General features: G+C 48.5%; 1 protein-coding gene across 2 annotated transcripts in view; it reads right to left on the reverse strand.

The window, feature by feature from the left end:
- Positions 1–21,368, reverse strand: part of MAGIX (MAGI family member, X-linked) — a 41,778-nt gene that overhangs the window by 14,896 nt on the left and 5,514 nt on the right. For both annotated transcript variants that reach the window (XM_083483003.1, XM_083483004.1), the window contains exons 2-5: positions 21,175–21,350; positions 20,972–21,048; positions 16,789–17,334; positions 9,891–10,220 (exon numbers count right to left, since the gene is read on the reverse strand). In XM_083483003.1, coding sequence (XP_083339129.1) covers positions 9,891–10,220; positions 16,789–17,334; positions 20,972–21,048; positions 21,175–21,239 — 1,018 coding nt within the window. In that variant the 5' untranslated portion in view covers positions 21,240–21,350. The remainder of the gene's footprint in view (positions 1–9,890; positions 10,221–16,788; positions 17,335–20,971; positions 21,049–21,174; positions 21,351–21,368) is intronic.

Genomic DNA, 21,368 nt, shown 5'->3' on the forward strand with positions numbered 1-21,368 from the left:
GTAGACTAAAATGTATGTGCCATTCTTAAGTACAAAATGAATGTGGCTTTAAAAAAGCTGTGTTTTCCAAGGAACTACAGCAGGGGTCAGCAAACTTGACCTTGTGGGTGGCCGCACTGTATTTTGAAGGGGGGGGGGGAGAGAACCATAGGCGCCGACTCCATGGGGCTTGAGGGGGCCCGAGCCCCCTCAAAAATTCGTTTGGGGGGGCTCAGCCCCCCCAATAATCTCGGGCGGCGGTGGGCGCGTCCGCGGCTTTTATAGGGCGCCTGGGCGCCGGTGCGGCGGGGGGCGCCGGGCCGGGGGAGGGGGGCGGCTGGCCTGTCTCCTTGGCAACCCCATTGAGCAGCGCCGGCTCCCCCGGGAGGGCCATCCCCCCGCGCCGCCGATCGCCAACACCGCCGACGCTGCGGCTGCCCGAGCCCGAGCCCGAGCCTGAGCCCGAGCCCGACCCGGAGCCCGAGCCCGAGCCTGAGCCCGACCCGGAGCCCGAGCCTGAGCCTGAGCCTGAGCCCGACCCCGAGCCCGAGCCCGACCCGGAGCCCGAGCCTGAGCCCGAGCCCAAGCCAGTCAGTCAGTCAGTCAGGAAGGAAGGAGAAATGGGGAGGGAGACGAGAGAGGAAAATTGCGCGCAGGGTGAAGAAAGGAGAAGGACGAACGAGACGAGCTTCCAACCCCAAAAAGGGCTGGAAGACTGGGAGGATGCAGGATCGGGAAAGAAAGCGACGCCTTCCCCGCCCGCGACGTCGCCCTCTTGTCATTGGCAGCGCAGCGGGTGCCCAGAGGGGCTGGGCACCGGCGCAGGGCCGCTCCGCAGCCGCGGAGGACAGCTGCGCGGCTAGCAAGGTGTGCCGCGTAGAGCGCGGCCCTTGTGTGGCCCGGTGGCCAGGCAAGCTTGGGCGGGGACCCCCATGCAAATCTAAGACGGGAGAAGAGGGAAGAGCAAAGGGGGTCCCTTCCCCAACCTCCGGCTCTGAGACTTCCCTGAGCCCCAGAATATCGAAAGGATTTTCTCTTCTTCTTTTTTTATAAATATTTTATTAAGGTTTCAAATACAAAGTTAGAAACATACACTGAAGAAAAAAGTAAAAGAACAAGAAAAAGAAAAAGAAGAAAAGAAAACCAACCATTCAACACATTTTTTATATAACTAACTGGACTTCCTCGCATCTCCCTTACCCTGCATTCTTTATAATAAATCGGCAAATTATTACCTTGTTTCGTACCTTATTTTGTACTTTTCAAATACTATACCTCTAAATTTAACATACTTTTCATCAGTTACTTATATCTTAAATTAAACATAGTATTACCTTAGATTTTGACCTTTTCTTACTTAAAATATAATTTCCTGTTTCCCAAATTTTTAACATTCATACAACTTATATTGTTTTTGTAAATAGTCCTTAATTTTTTTCCAGTCCTCTTCCGTTGTTTCTTCTCCCAAATCTCGGATTCTGCCAGTCATTTCAGCCAGTTCCATGTAGTCCATCAATTGCGTCTGCCACTCTTCCAGTGTGGGCAAATCTTGTGTCTTCCAATATTTTGCGATAAGTATTCTTGCTGCTGTAGTTGCATACATAAAGAAAGTTCTATCCTTCTTTAACACTTTCTGGCCAACAATGCCCAAGAGGAAGGCCTCTGGTTTCTTGGGAAAGGTATACTTAAATACCTTTTTTAACTCATTATAGATCATTTCCCAGAAGGCCTTCACTTTTGGACAAGTCCACCAGAGGTGAAATAATGTCCCTTCAGCCTCCTTACATTTCCAACATTTATTATCAGACAGGTGATATATTTTTGCAAGCTTGACTGGGGTCATGTACCACCTATAAATCATTTTCATAATATTTTCCTTCAAGGCATTACATGCCGTGAATTTCATTCCGGTGGTCCATAACCTTTCCCAGTCCTCAAACATGATGTTATACCCAATATCCTGAGCCCATTTTATCATGGCTGATTTGACTGTCTCATCCTGAGTGATTTTCTCTTCAACCTGCCCTCCATCCTCTTGCAGAAAACTCTTTGCCTGCCCTGCCCGTATCTCGTTTTTGCTTTTTAATTCCACACACGCACCCTTCGGACTTCGTGGCAATCGGGTGCGCGGGTGCATTTCCTAAGAGAGTGAGGACCCCCGCCTCCTCCCCACCTGCTCCCTCGCCAGCCAGCCAGCCGCGCGCCCTAGCCGGAGAGCCCTGGCCGTCCCCGTCACGCAATCGGCTGGATCTCCCTTCAGCAGGCCGTGCTCACAACTCGGCCCAGGGACCCCCCAGCAGCGGATCTCCGGCCCAGCTGAAGAATCCGGCAACAAGCCCCCTCCTCCCCAATCGCTCCGCCGAAATACGCTCCAAAACCCCCCAGATAGGCCGCCGGCCGCCAAGTCTAGTGGCGCCCTGAGCGAGGGTCTCTCCCCAACACCGCCACCTCGAACTGCGTTCTCCCGGCTACCCGAGCGAACCAGCGGCAGGACCCCGGTATGGGCCCCCCCAATATTTTTTATAAGTCGGCGCCCCTGGAGAGAACAATTTCCTATGCCCCACAAATAACCCAGAGGTGCATTTTAAATAAAAGCACACATTCTACTCATCTAAAAACATGCTGATTCCTGGAACGTTTGCGGGCCGGATTTAGAAGGCGATTGGGCCGGATCCGGCCCCCAGGCTTTAGTTTGCCTAGCCATGAACTACAGGATTGGTATGGACTGTGGCTCACATCATGAGTGTGGGGCTTCAAAAACAGGCAGTGGGAGCACACAGGATGTGGAGTATGGAAAGGTGAACATACCTGTAGTTCTTCTCTCCCCAAAATACTGAGAACAAGAGCTGCCTTTGAAACAAAAACAAGCATGTTCCAAAAATGTGCTTCCCCTTTCCACATACCCTGCCCTGGGTGTTGTTCCAGTCAATGTTTACTTGCCAGAGCCTGAAAATTTAACTCAGTGCTAGGGCTCTCTCACAAGCAGACACACTTATGTCATGGAATCATAGAACTGAAGAGTTGCAGAGTTGGAAGGGACCCTGACGGTCATCTAGACCAACCCCCTGCAATACGGAAATCTCAGCTAAAGCCATTCAACCTCTGCTTAAAAATCACCAAGGAAAGAGAGTCCACCACTTCCCAAGGGAGACAATTCCACTGTCAAACAGCTCTTACTATCAGAAAGATATACCTGAGATATCGCCTTTCTTGTAACTCAAATCCATTGGTTCCGTGTCCTTAATTCACATAAGTATATGCACGTACACACACACACACACACAACCTAAGACACAGTCACTCTCTTGTCTTTAGTACAAACTTCATACAACCTTTAAACACTAAAGGGATTCTTCAGGATGGTTCCAGCTGCTTTCTCATCCACACAACAGGTGATGCTGATGGACTTTGCCAACAAAAAGTGGACGAGACCCAAGTTCACATCAAAGCCATGTTCCGCTGAACAATGTAGCTTTAATGATAGAAGTCAGAAATGCCCACAACTCCCCCCTCGGAAAAGCTTTCAGCCTCACCTGGCCTCTAGCATATCCTCCATTCTTAGGTGGGTTCACGTAACACCCTCACTGGCTCTTCAGCTTCACCCCCCACCCACCCCCCAAACATAGGCGCCGACTCCATGGGGCTTGAGGGGGCCCGAGCCCCCTCAAAAATTCGTTTGGGGGGGCTCAGCCCCCCCAATAATCTCGGGCGGCGGTGGGCGCGTCCGCGGCTTTTATAGGGCGCCCGGCGCGCACCAGCTCGATAACGGGCACCGGCGCAGCGGGGGGCGCCGGGCCGGGGGAGGGGGGCGGCCGGCCTGTCTCCTTGGCAACCCCATTGAGCAGCGCCGGCTCCCCCGGGAGGGCCATCCCCCCGCGCCGCCGATCGCCAACACCGCCGACGCTGTGGCTGCCCGAGCCCGAGCCCGAGCCCGAGCCTGAGCCCGACCCGGAGCCCGAGCCCGAGCCGGAGCCTGAGCCCGAGCCCAAGCCCGTCAGTCAGGAAGGAAGGAGAAATGAGGAGGGAGACGAGGGAGGAAAATTGCGCGCAGGGTGAAGAAAGGAGAAGGGCGAACGAGACGAGCTTCCAACCCAAAAAAGGGCTGGAAGACTGGGAGGATGCAGGATCGAGAAAGAAAGCGACGCCTTCCCCGCCCGCGACGTCGCCCGCTTGTCATTGGCAGCGCAGCGGGCGCCCAGAGGGGCTGGGCACCGGCGCAGGGCCGCTCCGCAGCCGCGGAGGACAGCTGCGCGGCTAGCAAGGTGTGCCGCGTAGAGCGCGGCCCTTGTGTGGCCCGGTGGCCAGGCAAGCTCGGGCGGGGACCCCCATGCAAATCTAAGACAGGAGAAGAGGGCAGAGCAAAGGGGGTCCCTTCCCCAACCTCCGGCTCTGAGACTTCCCTGCGCCCCAGAAAAGCGAAAGGATTTTCTCTTCTTCTTTTTTTATAAATATTTTATTAAGTTTTCAAATACAAAGTTAGAAACATACACTGAAGAAAAAAGTAAAAGAACAAGAAAAAGAAAAAAAAGAAAAGAAAACCAACCATTCAACACATTTTTTATATAACTAACTGGACTTCCTCGCATCTCCCTTACCCTGCATTCTTTATAATAAAGATATCAGCAAATTATTACCTTGTTTCGTACCTTATTTTGTACTTTTCAAATACTATACCTCTAAATTTAACATACTTTTCATCAGTTACTTATATCTTAAATTAAACATAGTATTACCTTAGATTTTGACCTTTTCTTACTTAAAATATAATTTCCTGTTTCCCAAATCTAATTGCTGAAGCTATAGTTTCCGAATCGTGTAAATTTTTAACATTCATACAACTTATATTGTTTTTGTAAATAGTCCTTAATTTTTTTTCCAGTCCTCTTCCGTTGTTTCTTCTCCCAAATCTCGGATTCTGCCAGTCATTTCAGCCAGTTCCATGTAGTCCATCAATTGCGTCTGCCACTCTTCCAGTGTGGGCAAATCTTGTGTCTTTCAATATTTTGCGATAAGTATTCTTGCTGCTGTAGTTGCATACATAAAGAAAGTTCTATCCTTCTTTAACACTTTCTGGCCAACAATGCCCAAGAGGAAGGCCTCTGGTTTCTTGGGAAAGGTATACTTAAATACCTTTTTAAACTCATTATAGATCATTTCCCAGAAGGCCTTCACTTTTGGACAAGTCCACCAGAGGTGAAAGAATGTCCCTTCAGCCTCCTTACATTTCCAACATTTATTATCAGACAGGTGATATATTTTTGCAAGCTTGACTGGGGTCATGTACCACCTATAAATCATTTTCATAATATTTTCCTTCAAGGCATTACATGCCGTGAATTTCATTCCGGTGGTCCATAACCTTTCCCAGTCCTCAAACATGATGTTATACCCAATATCCTGAGCCCATTTTATCACGGCTGATTTGACTGTCTCATCCTGAGTGATTTTCTCTTCAACCTGCCCTCCATCCTCTTGCAGAAAACTCTTTGCCTGCCCTGCCCGTATCTCGTTTTTGCTTTTTAATTCCACACACGCACCCTTCGGACTTCGTGGCAATCGGGCGCGCGGGTGCGTTTCCTAAGAGAGTGAGGACCCCCGCCTCCTCCCCACCTGCTCCCTCGCCAGCCAGCCAGCCGCGCGCCCTAGCCGGAGAGCCCCGGCCGTCCCCGTCGCGCAATCGGCTGGATCTCCCTTCAGCAGGCCGTGCTCACAACTCGGCCCAGGGACCCCCAGCAGTGGATCTCCGGCTCAGCTGAAGAATCCGGCAACAAGCCCCCTCCTCCCCAATCGCTCCGCCGAAATACGCTCCAAAACCCCCCAGATAGGCCGCCGGCCGCCAAGTCTAGTGGCGCCCTGAGCGAGGGTCTCTCCCCAACACCGCCACCTCGAACTGCGTTCTCCCGGCTACCCGAGCAAACCAGCGGCAGGACCCCGGTATGGGCCCCCCCAATATTTTTTATAAGTCGGCGCCCCTGCCCCCAAAAATAGTTGACTTGCCTGAACTAGAAAGACCAAAGGGCTTTCGCAAGGCTGAAGTCGTGACTCCGGTTCGTTACAGATAAGCATCACACCCATACACACACATTTGCAATTTGAACAATATGCAACCACCCCAACCTGCCCAATTCCTTCCTCTCCCGCACAATAAACACCCCGATCTTACCCGTATAAGATAAATAAACACCCCGATCTTACCCCCCCCCCTTTGGCAAGACAGACTAAATCACTTTTAAGTCTTCCTCCCCGCTGCGCCCCCCCCCGCCACACTTTCTACAAGGTAACACTTCCCTCCCGTCCTTCGACTACAAAGCAGAAAGCGGCGGCAGGAGTTGGGTATTTACGCTTGAAGTCCTGGATATGGCGCAGGAAGGTTTGGACTTGCTCAAACATTTTCAGGGTAGATGCAGGAGGGAAGCGGCCAGGTCCAGGGGCAGAGTGGGGAGTGGGTTAAAATCCACAGCCGCCCTCCCACCCCAAGGCTTTTCCAGCAACCCTTCCCCACCCCTCTCCTCTGCCCCCTTCACAGGAATTTCTCCGCACCAGGCTTTGCCTGATAAGCCAAGGGCTTTTGGGGGTGGGGGCGGAGTGGCTGAAGCTTAACCTGTTCAGAGCCACGAGGGACATTTTGTTCCCTGGGCGTACAATGAGAGTTCCTGGTTACGCCACTTACAACAGTGCCTGCTCCAGTTTCCCCAAGCGCAAGGCAGTGTGAGAGACAGGTGCTTCTTCAAAAGCAGCAGAAGAAGCAGCATTTCCCCATCAAGAACTGTTTATTCCACGTGGACAGGAGACAAAAACGCTTTGCATAAGCTTTTATCTCAGTTTCCCTGTTGCAGCTTCTGGGAGTTGTGAGGAAGGCGCCTGACAATTCTTAGCTATTCGATCCCAGCCCCCAAGAGCTGGAGTTCTCCAAGTTCCGTGGGGAAAAGGAATGGATGTCAAAACCAGTCCATCAAAGGGTTTTGTGGCACCTTAAAGACAAACAGGCTCATTTGTCAGGTGCATCCAAACACGCTGGAAAATGGCACCAGTTTTAAAATCTGTAACATGTATATGCCCAACGGGGATGGCAAACCAGGAGTTACGCCCCCATGGTAAAAGGTAAAGGGCCCCCTGACCATTAGGTCCAGTCTTGGCCAACTCTGGGGTTGCGGCGGTCATCTTGCTTTACTGGCTGAGGGAGCCGACGTTTGTCCGCAGACAGTTTTTCTGGGTCATGTGGCCAGCATGACTAAGCTGCTTCTGGTGAACCAGAGCAGCGCACGGAAATGCCATTTACCTTCCTGCCAGAGCGTACCTATTTATCTACTTGCATTTTGACGTGCTTTCAAACTGCTAGGTTGGCAGGAGGAGGGACCGAGCAACGGGAGCTCACCCCATCATGGGGATTCGAACCACTGACCTTCTGATAGGCTCTGTGGTTTAACCCACAGCACCACCCGAGTCCCATACCCACATGGACGCAGACATTAACAAGTTGTAGTTATATATTGGTGTCAACGTTGGCAAGTGAGAGATCACTTTTGCCACACTTTTGTTCAGGAGAAGCTTCATATTCTGCTTTGTGGGTGACTCTTTGCATTGCCCTATTTTGAATAAATTAGCTAATAAATTTTAGTTCTCAGACCTTATCCATATGTTCACGCAAGCAGCTCCTTTATAGGACTGCAGGAAGCCGCTGCCTCATACTGTGTCAGTATTGTCTACACTAATTGGCAGCAGCTCCAGAGTTTCAGACCTGGAGACGGCCAGGATTGACCCTGGCAGCTTCTACAGGTAAAGCAAATTCTCTACCACTGAACTCTGACCCTTTCCTTTCTATAGGCATCATTAAAAGCCTACATCCCTCCATAGCCCTGCTAGGCTTCCAATGTAATGTATGATGTAGTTTCGATGAGGGGCATGATCCTTAAATGCTCAGGAAGATCTAAAGCAGGCATAGGCAAACTCGGCCCTCCAGATGTTTTGGGACTACAACTCCCATCATCCCTAGCTAACAGGACCGGTGGTCAGGGATGATTGGAGTTGTAGTCCCAAAACATCTGGAGGGCTGAGTTTGCCTATGCCTGATCTAAAGAAAGGGTGTATGAACAGTCCACATAATCCATAGCATCTGACACCTTAGCTGTTCAGCTTTCTGAACCTGAATGGCAGGGAAATTTGGAAAGGCACAGGCAGTGTCTGCTGACCCACAAATCAAAGGGGAGCTTGGAAGTTTCCACTGAATAGGGATTCTATTCAGTGCACAGTAATTCATAGTTTTCAGGTTGCGGGTGCCACCGTTTTCTGTTCAGCCTTTTACCATTGATCACTGTACAATATCTTCTAGATGGGACCCTGTTTTAACCCCCCTTTCTACCCAACTAGACTGATGGCAACGAGGAGAAGGCCCTTTGCAGCACAGACCGCTCTGAATGGCACTCCCTCCCAAAGACTTGCTGTGTTTTAACTTTCAGTCTGATTCAGAGGGGGGGGGGAGCTTTTTATTTCAGCTGGCTTTCGAAGCAAGGGAGAGCGAGGATGGCTGATTTCAATTTGAGGTGATGTGGTTGGGCTGCTTTTAGGTTATTTAACTTTCTTTAGCATGCTGCCTTTAAGCAGCTGAATTTGACGTGGGATTTTGCGATCTTGTGTTCTCCCATGTCTCTTGGCAGCGGCGGACCTTGGCGTCTCAAATTTCAATCGGCCTGACACCAACATCCGGTGCCCCACTGCCTCTTGCCTTCCGCTGGATGTCATAGTTATGGTACCCTAGCTCAGAAGCTCTGCACCCGGTGCACCCAAACCGGTCACACTGCCCTAGATCCGCCTTTGCTCTCGGCATGTTGTGAACCACCTTGAGGGATTGGTAGAACAACACAGTGGGGTTAAAAAATAAAGATAAAAGAGCAAACGTGCTATTTTACCGATTCTCCATTAAAGCAATTATTTAAATGGATAGCACATTAAAACATGTCATTCAGATATGCAGAACCCATTTGAAGCAGACTGAATGCAAAATTTGGAATGGGGGGGCAGTGGTAGGCACAAACTATTCCTCAGTAGAGATAGGTCCATTACGGTGAATGGGGCCCCCCCAACATGTGTCTGCCCTCAGCAAGCCCCCACCTGCTGCCTTCTTTCTTACAGTCACCCCAGAGAGTGGCTCTGCCAGTCTGCATCCTCCTTTTTAGGTGGAACCTACACACATATAGTGGGACATGGGTGGCCGTGTGGGTTAAACCACAGAGCCTAGGACTTCCCAATCAGAAGGTCGGCAGTTCGAATCCCTGCGACGGGGTGAGCTCCCGTTGCTCGGTCCCTGCTCCTGCCCACCTAGCAGTTCGAAAGCACGTCAAAGTGCAAGTAGATGAATAGGTAGCGCTCTGGCGGGAAGGTAAACGGCATTTCCGTGCCCTGCTCTGGTTCGCCAGAAGCGGCTTAGTCATGCTGGCCACATGACCCAGAAGCTGTACGCCGGCTCCCTCGGCCAATAAAATGAGATGAGCACCGCAACCCCAGAGTCGGCCACAACTGGACCTAATGGTCAGGGGTCCCTTTAACTTTTTTACACACATATAAAAACCGTTCTGAAAATGCTTTTTTTCTAAAAGTGTTTTTAAAAATACATTGAATTTTCTATAAGGCTCACCATCGCCGTCTAGTGTCACATTGTATATTGCGCTTCAGACACACTTAAAGCGTTTTATTTGCAGCTGTATATCTGAGTCTTTCGTCTCAGTGTTGCCTTTGTGGAACTCAGTGGGGAAGAGGATGGGGCCAAAGCCAGAATGAGTGGGCTCTGCCTGTCATTGGCTGCGGCTCCATCTACTGTTTGGGCTCCTCCCCTTCCACCCAACCCGTCCCAATGGGCACCCGCCACCACTGCTCTTCCCTGCTGCAAGGGGGTGTGCATTTTCCCACAGCCTCACCTGCTCTCACAGCTCCACTTCCATCTGTTGCTATGGCGACACCGCTGTTGCATCCATGGTCTTCTTTGGGGCCATCCACACCTCCTGTGGGCTCCCCAGCCCCTCCTGCTGGCCGGGGCCTCCTCAGCCTCTGGGAACAACGAGCAGGACACACAAGTACATCCCGGGGCTCGGGGCCCACAAAACTGGTCACAGCCAAAGTGTCAGCCGGGGGAGCCCCCCAAGTGTTAGGAGTATCTCGGGAAACTCCTTTGTTGTGGCAAGAATCAGGCAAGAGGTGTTCTCGTCTGAAAGAGCAGTTTTCCTGGGGATGTCTCCGGGAATGATGACCTGCAGGGACAAGAAGGTAGGGTTGAGTAGGTCTGAACGGACACCAGACCCCGTCACATACCACAGTGATCTCTCTGGGGTTTCCAGTGCTTAGCAAGCCCTCACCTCAAGCTTGTACAGTGGTACCTCTAGTTATGGACTCGTTCTGTTCCGGGGTGCTGTTTGCACCCCGAAAAGTCTGTAACTAGAGCACCGCTTCTGTGCATGTGTGCGGCACAATAGAGCGCTTCTGTGCAAGCGCAAGGTGCGCAGAGCACTTCTGTGCATGTGTGAAACATGCAGAGCGCTTCTGCGCATGAGCACGCAGCAAAACCCAGAAGTATACACTTCCGGGTTTGCCGCGTTCCTATCCTGAAAAAATGCAACCGGAGACTGACGTAACAAGAGGTACAACTGTATATCCACTTCTAGCTATCCGAATCGCATCCTATTTCTGTTAATTCACATTTGTTTCAGTTACAGGTATTTTGTGTGTGTAACTGCTCTGTCCATTTGGCGAATTGCTAGGAAAAAACAGGTCATGGCTTTCAACAATGCAACTAAGCATGGCATTCATTTTGTAAGAGGTAGCGTCTTTCTGTTACAGCTGAAATGAATTTGCACCTCTAAAATTATCCTGTGTGAATTTTGACAGGCAATGGTTCCTTCATTACATTTATAGCCTACATTTCTTCAATTAAGGTGGGATCTATGTGGATCCCAAGTGGTCTGACATCCAGGTACTGACTGTGGATCTGCAAGCAAATCTCAGATTGCATGGTGGCTAAATAGTCACAGACAAGAGACTCTAGAGGTTTAAGGATTGTTGCCTGCCTGACTTTGATCACTGTATTTGTTGAATCCTGGCAAGACTTTTGATGTGAGTAAACCTTGTATTTTTCTTGTTTACTAAATGGTCTGAGAGTGATTTCTTTCTTAACAGGGAAACATAAAACAGGAAAAAGATAATCCAAGCCTGCCTATTGCATCCTTGGATATCATAATTGTTCTAGAAGGTTATGCAACCTTGTCCTAATAGCTTCTAGAGATAAGCTGTGGACGGATGGTGATTTTAACTCTGCTAAAATAGATATTTGCATGCTCACAAAAATGAAAAAAGGAAGGGTAGTTATTAAATAGAATATCCTCTCCTACTCATCTAAATCCATCTAACACTGACCAGGCACAGGCCTGCCTCAGCAAAGTTTATGACTTCGTGCCTGTTCAGATCACAGCCCTCTCTGCATGTGTGCACGTTCACTGAATATTTGATATTCCACATTAGCGTTCATCATCCAGTGATCTTTTCAGTAGCTGTCAGACTTACAGTATCCGTCAGTATTTGGCAGCTGACATGCAGGAAGAGACAGCGCTTTGACAGTATCTTACATGTACCAATCAATATCTGACAGTACCTAACAGCTGATGTGCAGTGGCATTTAATACATTTTGTACTAAAATAATTCATTTATTTACCCAATCATGGAAAAAATCCCACCCTTCAATAGGTTTAAAAAAACACATACACGCTAAGCAAAACGGTTAAATTGCAAATGTTGATGTAAAAAATTAAGTTTGAAATTCAAATGTTGATGGGGGGGGGAATCAGATGTTGAAGTCAGCATTTTTAGATTTGTTGAACTTCAGTTAAGAAAAAAAGATTTTGCACTGCTTTCTGTATAATCAGATGATGATGATGGTTTTTTGTTTTTTTGCCCAGCAAATTCTCATTGGTCTTGCTGCACATCTTTCTTTCAAGGTGCTACTCTGGGGCTGTCTCATTTCCTGAGCATTTACCCAAGGACACTACTTTGTACCTGGGAAAATGTGACCCTCCTTCAGAAATCACTATTGGTTGTGATTGCGATTAGTGCATGGAATGAGATGGTGCAAGTGCCACAGGCAAGCTGTTTATTTATTTCCCACATCTATGCCCCACCTTTCCCACAAACCTGTGAGGTCAACACTCACAATCAAATTAAGATGGCTTATAATCAAATATTGGATCTGAACTCTGCTGCATGTATACACAAATAAAGCATTTTTATAGCACTTACACAGAGAATATCTCTGCGAGCATTACAACAAGCTGGTACTGTCTTGTTATTCCTATGCTAAGATGGTGTTTGAGTCTAAGGGCCTCATACTTTCTAAACCACAGACTGCAAGTACAGGATTTACATGGCGGCTTCCTGCTATAAATACGGCAAACGTGAATCATAATAGATGTGCCTACTTAAACACTCCAATAACAAATCCTTAACAGACCAAATCCTGGACATCATATTTCAACATAAACCAAGTGCATTTTGGCACAAAGGTCTTCATCAGTGGCCAAATATGATATCAAAACAAAAAACTAAACATAGCAAATCTATAAAATAAAATTAAAAATTCATGAAATCAGCACTTCAATAATAATAATAATAATAATAATAATAATAATAATAATAATAATACCACCACATACCTAACCACCTGCCCTGTCCCATCCCAATGGGCTTATGGCTTGTGTTGAAAAATAGGGTACACAGGATTTGGTCTAAGAAGGATTTATGACTGGAGTGTTTGTATATGCGATCCCTCTTTATTGTAAGAAAGGATTCTGATTCCCCCCTTCGCTCCGTGTATAAAAGTTTAGGGTTCTTTTTTTTGTTAAAGATCATTTGGTTGTTTGTAGGGTAAGCTCAACCATTTGATGGAGTGAGGTGAACGTCTCAGGAAGTACATTTCATGAGAATTTAACATTGCCTTCTTCTGAGCGTTCCGTCAGTGCAATCGTTTCAGCTTGCAAACGAAACCATCTCCCCTCATTATAACCTAATGTATTATCATTGCATTTTTATCTTTAATTTAGCTTGCCTTGCTTATTATACACTTTGACTTGGGGGGTGGGGTGGGGGGTGCAGTGCGAAGGGCGCCATTTGCTGCTATGCTTTGGGAAGCAACATGTTTTGGGTCAGCCCTGGTTTTTCACACTCAAACAACCATGCACCTGCGTGAGAGTCCTGAGTAACAGGTCTTTCAACCCAGTGCATCTGCCATCAACATCTGCCATGAATTTGCTACTGCGGGAGGGGAGAGAGGAGATAATACTGTGGCACTCACACCCTCCAACATTTCTCTGATGGAAATAGGGATGTCCCATTCCATAATGATATTTTTACTATTTATACCCCACACATCTTACTGTTTTGCCCCAGCCACTCTGGGCAGCTTCCAACATATATAAAAGAATCATAAAACATTAAATATTAAGAAAACTTCCCTATACAGGTTTGCCTTCAGACAGCTCAGGGGTCAGATAGCTTCATACCCTCCAACATTTCTCCAGTGAAAATAGGGACATTCTAAGGAAAAGGGGACTCGGGTGGCGCTGTGGTCTAAACCCCTGAGCCTCTTGGGCTTGCTGATCGGAAGGTTGGTGGTTTGAATCCCTGTGATGGGGTGAGCTCCCGTTGCTCGGTCCCTGCTCCTGCCAACCTAGCAGTTTGAAAGCACGCCAAAAAGTGCAAGTAGATAAATAGGTACCACTCTGCCAGGAAGGTAAACGGTGTTTCCGTGCGCTGCTCTGGTTCACCAAAACTTAGTCATGCTGGCCACATGACCTAGAAGATGTCTGCGGACAAATGCTGGCTCCCTTGGCCTATAGAGCGAGATGAGCGTGCAACCCCAGAGTCGTCCGCAACTGGACCTAACGGTCAGGGGTACCTTTACCTTTGCCTTTTTAAGGAAAAGTGGGACATTCTGGGATCAATTTAGAAACTGGGACAGCTTCTCTGAATCAAGAACTTCCCTGGAAAATAGGGACACTTGGAGAGTCTGTGATACTCAGTGCCATATAAAGCGTGTGTCTGCTCTGCCCCATCCCATGGTTTTGTGACTACAGGTCCAGTTTGAACTGAGGGAGCCTGGCCCCACGGCTAGCACTGAAGTCACTTGACAACACCAGCCTATTATTATCATTAGCACCATTATCTCACGCTTGCAGACATTTCCATGATTTTTTAAAAAATTAATACAACTATCGTATTTTTCGCACCATAGGGTGCACCGGACCATAGGGCGCACCCAGTTTTTAGGGGGGGAATCAAGGAAAAAAATATTTTCCCCCCCCAGCCCCAAAGAGCAGCGTACAGGCTGCACACAACCTCTCCCTGCCAGAGGGGTTGTGTGCAGCTATGGAAGAAGGCAAGGCAGCGAGTGGGATGGATCCCGCTCGCTGTTTTGGCTTCCCCTTTAGCCCCGTGCAGCCTCTCCTTGCCGGAGGGGTTGCACGTGGCTATGGCACAAGCCTGCATTCGCTCTATAGGACGCACAGACATTTCCCCTCAATTTTTGGAGAGGAAAAACTGCATCCAATAGAGCGAAAAATACGGTATTTGTTTATTTTAATCATTTATTTGAGGACTATCTACTGCCTCTTCTGCGTCAGGGGCTTTGAATTCTATCCTGCTGTCACACAGAATCCAATGACCCAAAATGCTGATCTCTGGCTGCAGGGGCCAAGTTAGCCATGAAGGCAAACTCGGAACCCACCTCTCTTGCTGAAGGAGCAGCGCCTGTCTCAGCAAGGCAAAACTCCTGGAGGAAGAGCCACGGCCTCTCTTCCTGGCGGAGGGGCACAAAGACACCTGGGGGGGGGGTCTGCTGCATTTTTGAGGACATGCCTGAGCACCTCAACCAGCAGCAGAGGGCAGGGCAGACATTCATAGATGAGTGCCTTGCTTCTAATCCCTTTCCGTTGTCCTGCAAGTTGTTTTTAATAATAATAATAATAATAATAATAATAATAATAATAATAATAATAATAATTTATACCCCACCCATCTGGCTGGGTTTCCCAGCCACTCTGGGCGGCTTCCAACAAAACACTAAAATACAATAACCTATTAAACTTTAAAAGCTTCCCTAAACAGGGCTGCCTTCAGATGTCTTCTAAAAGTTTGGTAGTTATTTTTCCCTTTGACATCTGGTGGGAGGGCGTTCCACAGGGTGGGTGCCACTACAGAGAAGGCCCTCTGTCTGGTTCCCTGTAATGGCTTCTCACAGCGAGGGAACTGCCAGAAGACCCTCGGCACTGGACCTCAGTGTCCGGGCAGAACAATGGAGGTGGAGACGCTCCTTCAGGTATACAGGGCCGAGGCTATTTAGGGATTTAAAAGTCAGCACCAACACTTTGAATTGTGCTCAGAAACGTACTGGGAGCCAGTTTAGGTCTTCCAAGACCGGTGTTATGTGGTCTCGGCGGCCGCTCCCAGTCACCAGTCTAGCTGCCGCATTCTGGATTAGTTGTAGTTTCCGGGTCACCTTCAAAGGTAGCCCCACAGAGAGCGCATTGCAGTAGTCCAAGCGAGAGATAACTAGAGCATGTACCACTCTGGCGAGACAGTCTGATTTTTTTATCGATTTCCAACGGGTTACAAGCACGGCATTGCTATAGGAATTGGCAAACCAAGATAATCCTGGCGAAACCTTGGCCATTCATGCTCTAATGTTGCGAAGCAAGATGCCCAGCAGGTTGATAAGATAATAATAATAATAATAATAATAATAATAATAATAATAATAATAATAATAATAATTTATTATTTATACCCCGCCCATCTGGCTGGGTTTCCCCAGCCACTCTGGGCGGCTTCCAACTGAATATTAAAAACAGTACAGCTTCAAACATTAAAAACTTCCCAAAAGACGGCTGCCTTCAGATGACTTTTAAAAGTAAAATAGTTGTTTATTGCTTTGACATCTGCTGGGAGGGCGTTCCACAGGGCAGGCGCCACTACCGAGAAGGCCTTCTGCCTGGTTCCCTGTAACCTTACTTCTCACAATGAGGGAACCGCCAGAAGGCCCTCGGTGCTGGATCTCAGTGGGGATGGAGACGCTCCTTCAGGTATACTGGACCGAGGCCATTTAGGGCTTTAAAGGTCAGCATCAACACTTTGAATTGTGCTCGGAAACGTACTGGGAGCCAATGCAGATCTCTCAGAACCAGTGTTATGTGGTCTTGGCGGCCACTCCCAGTCACCAGTCTAGCTGCCGCATTCTGGATTAATTGCAGTTTCCGGGTCACCTTCAAAGGTAGCCCCACGTAGAGCGCATTGCAGTAGTCCAAGCAGGAGATAACTAGAGCATGCACCACTCTGGCAAGACAGTCCACGGGCAGGTAGGGTCTTAGCCTGCGTACCAGGTGGAGCTGGTAGACAGCTGCCCTGGACACAGAATTAACCTGTGCCTCCATGGACAGCTGTGAGTCCAAAATGACTCCCAGGCTGCGCACCTGTTCCTTCAGGGGCACAGTTACCCCATTCAGGACCAGGGAATCCTCCACACCCGCCCGCCCCCTGTCCCCCAAAAACAGTACTTCTGTCTTGTCAGGATTCAACCTCAATCTGTTAGCTGCCATCCATCCTCCAACAGCCTCCAGGCACTCACACAGGACCTTCACCGCCTTCTCTGGTTCTGATTTAAAGGAGAGGTAGAGGTAGAGAGGTAGAGAGGTAGAGATGAGGGAGGATGGTGGGAAACTTGAACCTGCCCTGGGCTGTGACAAAACCTCGTGGTGGCCCTGCCTTCTGTCATGGCTCACCTTTCCTTTCCACCAGAAGGATCACATCTCCTGTCCGCGTATGCTCCTGCAAGACACTCTCCACTTCTCCCGGGCTCAGGTCCCGCACGTCAGCCCCGTTCACCTTTGCAATGACATCCCCTTCCTCCAGCAAGGGGCATCGCTGTCGGTCCCAGATCTTCACGACCCGAGCCCCCGGCCTGCCCCCACTGAGAGACCCCACTCCAAACCACGGGCCAGAGGGGCTGCAGGGCAAGGGCACTGGGGTGAGGCGGCTGCAGGGTGGCCCCCGGTGGAGGTGCCGCTCGGCATGTTCCTCTTCGTCGCCCAGGCAGGCTTTGGTGCAACAGCGGACGCTGAGTCCACGGGTCCTGCGGGATGGGGGCGGGCCAGCTTCTTGGCCGCAAGCTGGGCCCCTGGGGACAGTGGGGCTGGGGGGCACAGCCCCGTACGTTGGCGGAGGGCGTCGGGACAGGAGAGGCTCCCCATCAGAAAGGCAGGAGCAAGGTGACTGGCGATGGGTATATTGCAGGATGCAGTTCCCGTCCACCACTACTACGACATTCACTGAAAAGGTGGAAGGAAAATAAAAGACAGGCAGCAAGACAGTACCTTTCAGAGCCAAGATTAGGGCTGAAACAAATTTTCCGCCATACAAAATCTCTTCCAGATTCTGCAGAAATCTAGTCAAATATTCATTTGCCAAACAAGTCACCCAATATTTGATATCTTCATTTGACGTCCTATGATATTTGACGCTGCTTGGTATTATTTGGAACTAGGTGACATGTAATGGTATTTAGTACTTCATTTAATAACTGGCATGCAACATTTTTAATTTTTTTTAGTAGTCAATAATATTTAACAGCTAATAAGCAATGGGATTTAGTATTTGATGGTTGGCAAGCAATAGTATTTAGTATCTGATTGTATTTGGTAGGTGACATGTAATGGTATTTAGTATTTAATAACATTTGATAGATGGCATGCTGTGGTGTTTAGTATTTGACAGCTGACAGCTTATGTGGTTTTGTATTTCTTTATACTGTATTATGGATGTATGTCATGAGCGGCTTTAATAATCTAGTGGAGCTGGTTTTAACGAAGTATATATGTGTAAATAAACAAAGAAATGCCTGCCAAAAGCACCAAGAGATGCCAGCAAATCTAAACAGTTCTAATTCAGAGGCACAATGTCACATTCCAAATGCACATGTAAAAATGGTGAAATTGGAAATTTCAGTGAATTTCAAATACCCATTTCAGCTCTAGGCAAGATGAGGCATTGCTATGGAATGCAAGGCCATAAACTCGTTATAAACTAGCCATTCATACATTTAGAAGGACTAATATTCTGGAATCGTCTGCTTGGAGCAGTTGCAGGAGCCAAGATACCCATTGACTGCAAAACAGAATTGGATACATTGGTAACAGGTATATCATGATTTCCTATTCTGATATCTCATTGGGGCCCTTTGGGTTCAGAGAAGTTCTCCCCTTGCCACAAAGACCTTGGACATTTTTAATCCTTCCTCAGGAGCATCAGACATGACCACAGTTGAAGATGAGGTGCTGTGATTTTCCCCTGGGGGTAGGCTTGAGGGCACTGCTTTGGGATTGCAACACATTGCCGCATTTGTGGCTGTGAAGGAACTGTTCCAGGTAATCCTAAATAATGTGGAATGTAGTTGTGCTGTGTTATAATAAACAGGGATGATTCTTCCACCCAGGAGTGCCAGCTTGGCCCTGCCACCATGGGTGCCCAAGGCTGTGGGTGCCATGCAGTGTGCATGGCCTTGGGACTGAAATTTGGGGGTGCCCGGTCCCTTCATGGGGAATTTTGTGGGTGCTTGGGCACTTTGGGGCCCCAGGGAGTTGGCACCTATGCATTTACAGAATGGTTCCCAGACAGTTCTCTTTCATTAAAACAGACCATCTTGACCAGGCATAGGCAAACCTGGCCCTCCAGATGTTTTGGGACTACAACTCCCATCATCCCTAGCTAACAGGACCAGTGATCAGAGATGATGGGAATTGTAGTCTCAAAACATCTGGAGGGCCAAGTTCGCCTATGCCTGGTCTTGACTCTACTGCCAGAAAAATATTTTTTAAGTCAAAAAGCATGGGTTTTATCCCACAAGACGAAGCTTTCAATGTTTCAGGCCTCTCTCTCTTTTTGCCTGTGTTTCAGGAGAGAGGCTGCCATTCTGACCATTACATTTGGGGTGTACAAACTTTGCAAAGGCAGGAGAAACCGCCATAGCTCACGTTGTAGCATGTGCAATGGGCACATGTTCTTAAGAAAGCCCTACAGTGCTTCGTTTGGTGAAGCTGGGCAGGAACGGCGGCGCTACGTTCTGGAACATACTGCAAAGTTCAGCCATGGCACAGCCTTGTGCACAAGTCCACAAAATGTCTCCCTAGCCTGCCTGTCATATCTGATGTCCAAAGGCTTGGTGGACATTTGAAGCACATTCTTTCCCTCAAAGAATTCTGGGAACAGCTTGTTAAGGGTTGCTGGGAACTGTAACTCCTGTGAGGTTAAACTAGAGGGCCCAGAATTATTGGAGAAAAAGAACCTGCCATGGATGTGCTTTAAAAGTGTGTGTCTTTTCTAAAGGCTTCAGGGAATTCTTGTTTGCCACAGGCAACCCGTTATTTACACGCATGCTTCAACTGGAGGAGAGTAGGTTCTCCTGCTAGCATGACTTGATGGTGGCATTCACACAAACTCTAACTCAGGGATCAGCAACAGGAAACACAGGGAACAAATCTCCAACCCCTGCAATCCACTTTACTTCTGGTTCCCAGCTCAGGCCCTGATGTTTTCCCAAGCTGAGAGGCAGGCGAGGGATTCTAAGTCCTTCCTTTCAGCTTGGGCAGCAGAAGTGGCTTTGGCAGTGCTCTTCCTTAAATCACCTCAGCTCCTCATCATCACATGCAAGCCAAGACACAAGGAAATGGTAAAGAGAAGGCCCTCAAGGAGAGGTCCTCACTCAGCCTTTGGCAGGATAGGGACCCAAAATCCACGAAATGATTGTGGGCACTACAGACATACCCATTTCACAGAAGAAAAACTGGCAATGCTTAAACTCCTCCCCTCAAAAAACCGCAACCCCCCCCCAAACAAATAAAACACGCAGAGGGGAAAAACAAGCAATATCCCCCAAAAAAACACACACACAAAAGAATCAAAAGCAAAACAAAGCTCACTCCTCGATTTAAAATATATTAAGAGGAGCAAGTCCCAAGAGGGCATTTTGTTTCTCACACACAGGTGCTACTTTGCAGACCCGGGTTCGAAAGGAAGAGCTCTACCAAAGCCTGCAAGGTGGAAGGAATAGAGTCCTTTGCCTCCATCTTGGTTTGAGTGGGAATTAGGCCCCATCTGCACTATCACATTCAAAGCAGTATCACATACCCTCCAACATTTCTCCGAGGAAAATAGGGACGTCCCATTCCATTGTGACATTTTTACTATTTATACCCCACACATCTGACTGGGTTGCCCCAGATACTCTGGGCAGCTTCCAACATATATAAAAACATAATAAAACATCAAACATTTTTAAAAAATCCTTCCCTATACAGGATTGCCTTCAGATGGTTCGGGGGCTGGGAAACTCCATAACCTCCAACATTCTCCAATGAAAATAGGGACATCCTAAGGAAAAGTGGGATATTCTGGGATCAAATCAGAAACCGGGATGGCTTCTCTAAATCAGGGATGTCCCTGGAAAATAGGGACACTTGGAGGGTCTGGCATCATATCACTTCAAACAATCATGGCTTCCCACAAAGAACCCTGCGAGTTGTAGTTTGCTAAGGGTGTTGAGAAATTTTAGGAGATTCCTATTCCCCTCTAAGAGCAACAAATTTCAGAGTTTCCTGCAAAGCAGGGATTGACTGTTAACCCACTCTGATAATTGTATCTCTGTGGGGGGCGGGATAATGGTCTCCTAGCAACAATCAGCACCCTTAAGAAAGTGCAGTTTCCAGGTTACTTTGAAGGACGCCATTAATGTTTAAAGTGCTATTATGCTGCTTTAAATGTACAATGCAGACGGGGTCTTAGAGAGCCGATATTGATGACCATTCTGCAATTACTGGGCTGAAAAGGACCCCATTAAAATCAATTGCCAATTGCGACCCCCACCATAGGGTGTCCTATTTATAACAACACCCAAACTCCCCCCACACTCACCTCCTGCAGCTGGGGTGGTCTCTGTTGCAGGAATACGAGCCTCACAAGTCACCTGGGGGCTTTGTCTTGTGCTGCAGCTTTTGGAAGGGGGACAACAACGAGAGGTGAGTATTTCGCAGGAAGGCAGCGTCCTCCATTCCCTCGCTCCCCACTTCAGTTGATCAGCCCTCTCAGGCGGAGGACGAGTAGCGCATTGGACTGACCTGATGCCACAGGGCTCGATCCTCTCTGAACCCCAGTCGTGGACATGGGGGCCAGCACCCCCCATGGCTGCCCCACAGTCAGCGCAGCCAGGGATCTCACTTCGGGGACCCAAGCTCAGTCCCCCACATCCAACAGGGGAGCTTCGTAGGGTCCCCACAGGTTGCCTCACTTTGTCCTGTGCAGAGACACAAAA

The sequence above is a fragment of the Podarcis liolepis genome (genome assembly GCF_965112155.1).
Source record: "Podarcis liolepis genome assembly, chromosome: 17".
NCBI lineage: Eukaryota > Metazoa > Chordata > Lepidosauria > Squamata > Lacertidae > Podarcis > Podarcis liolepis.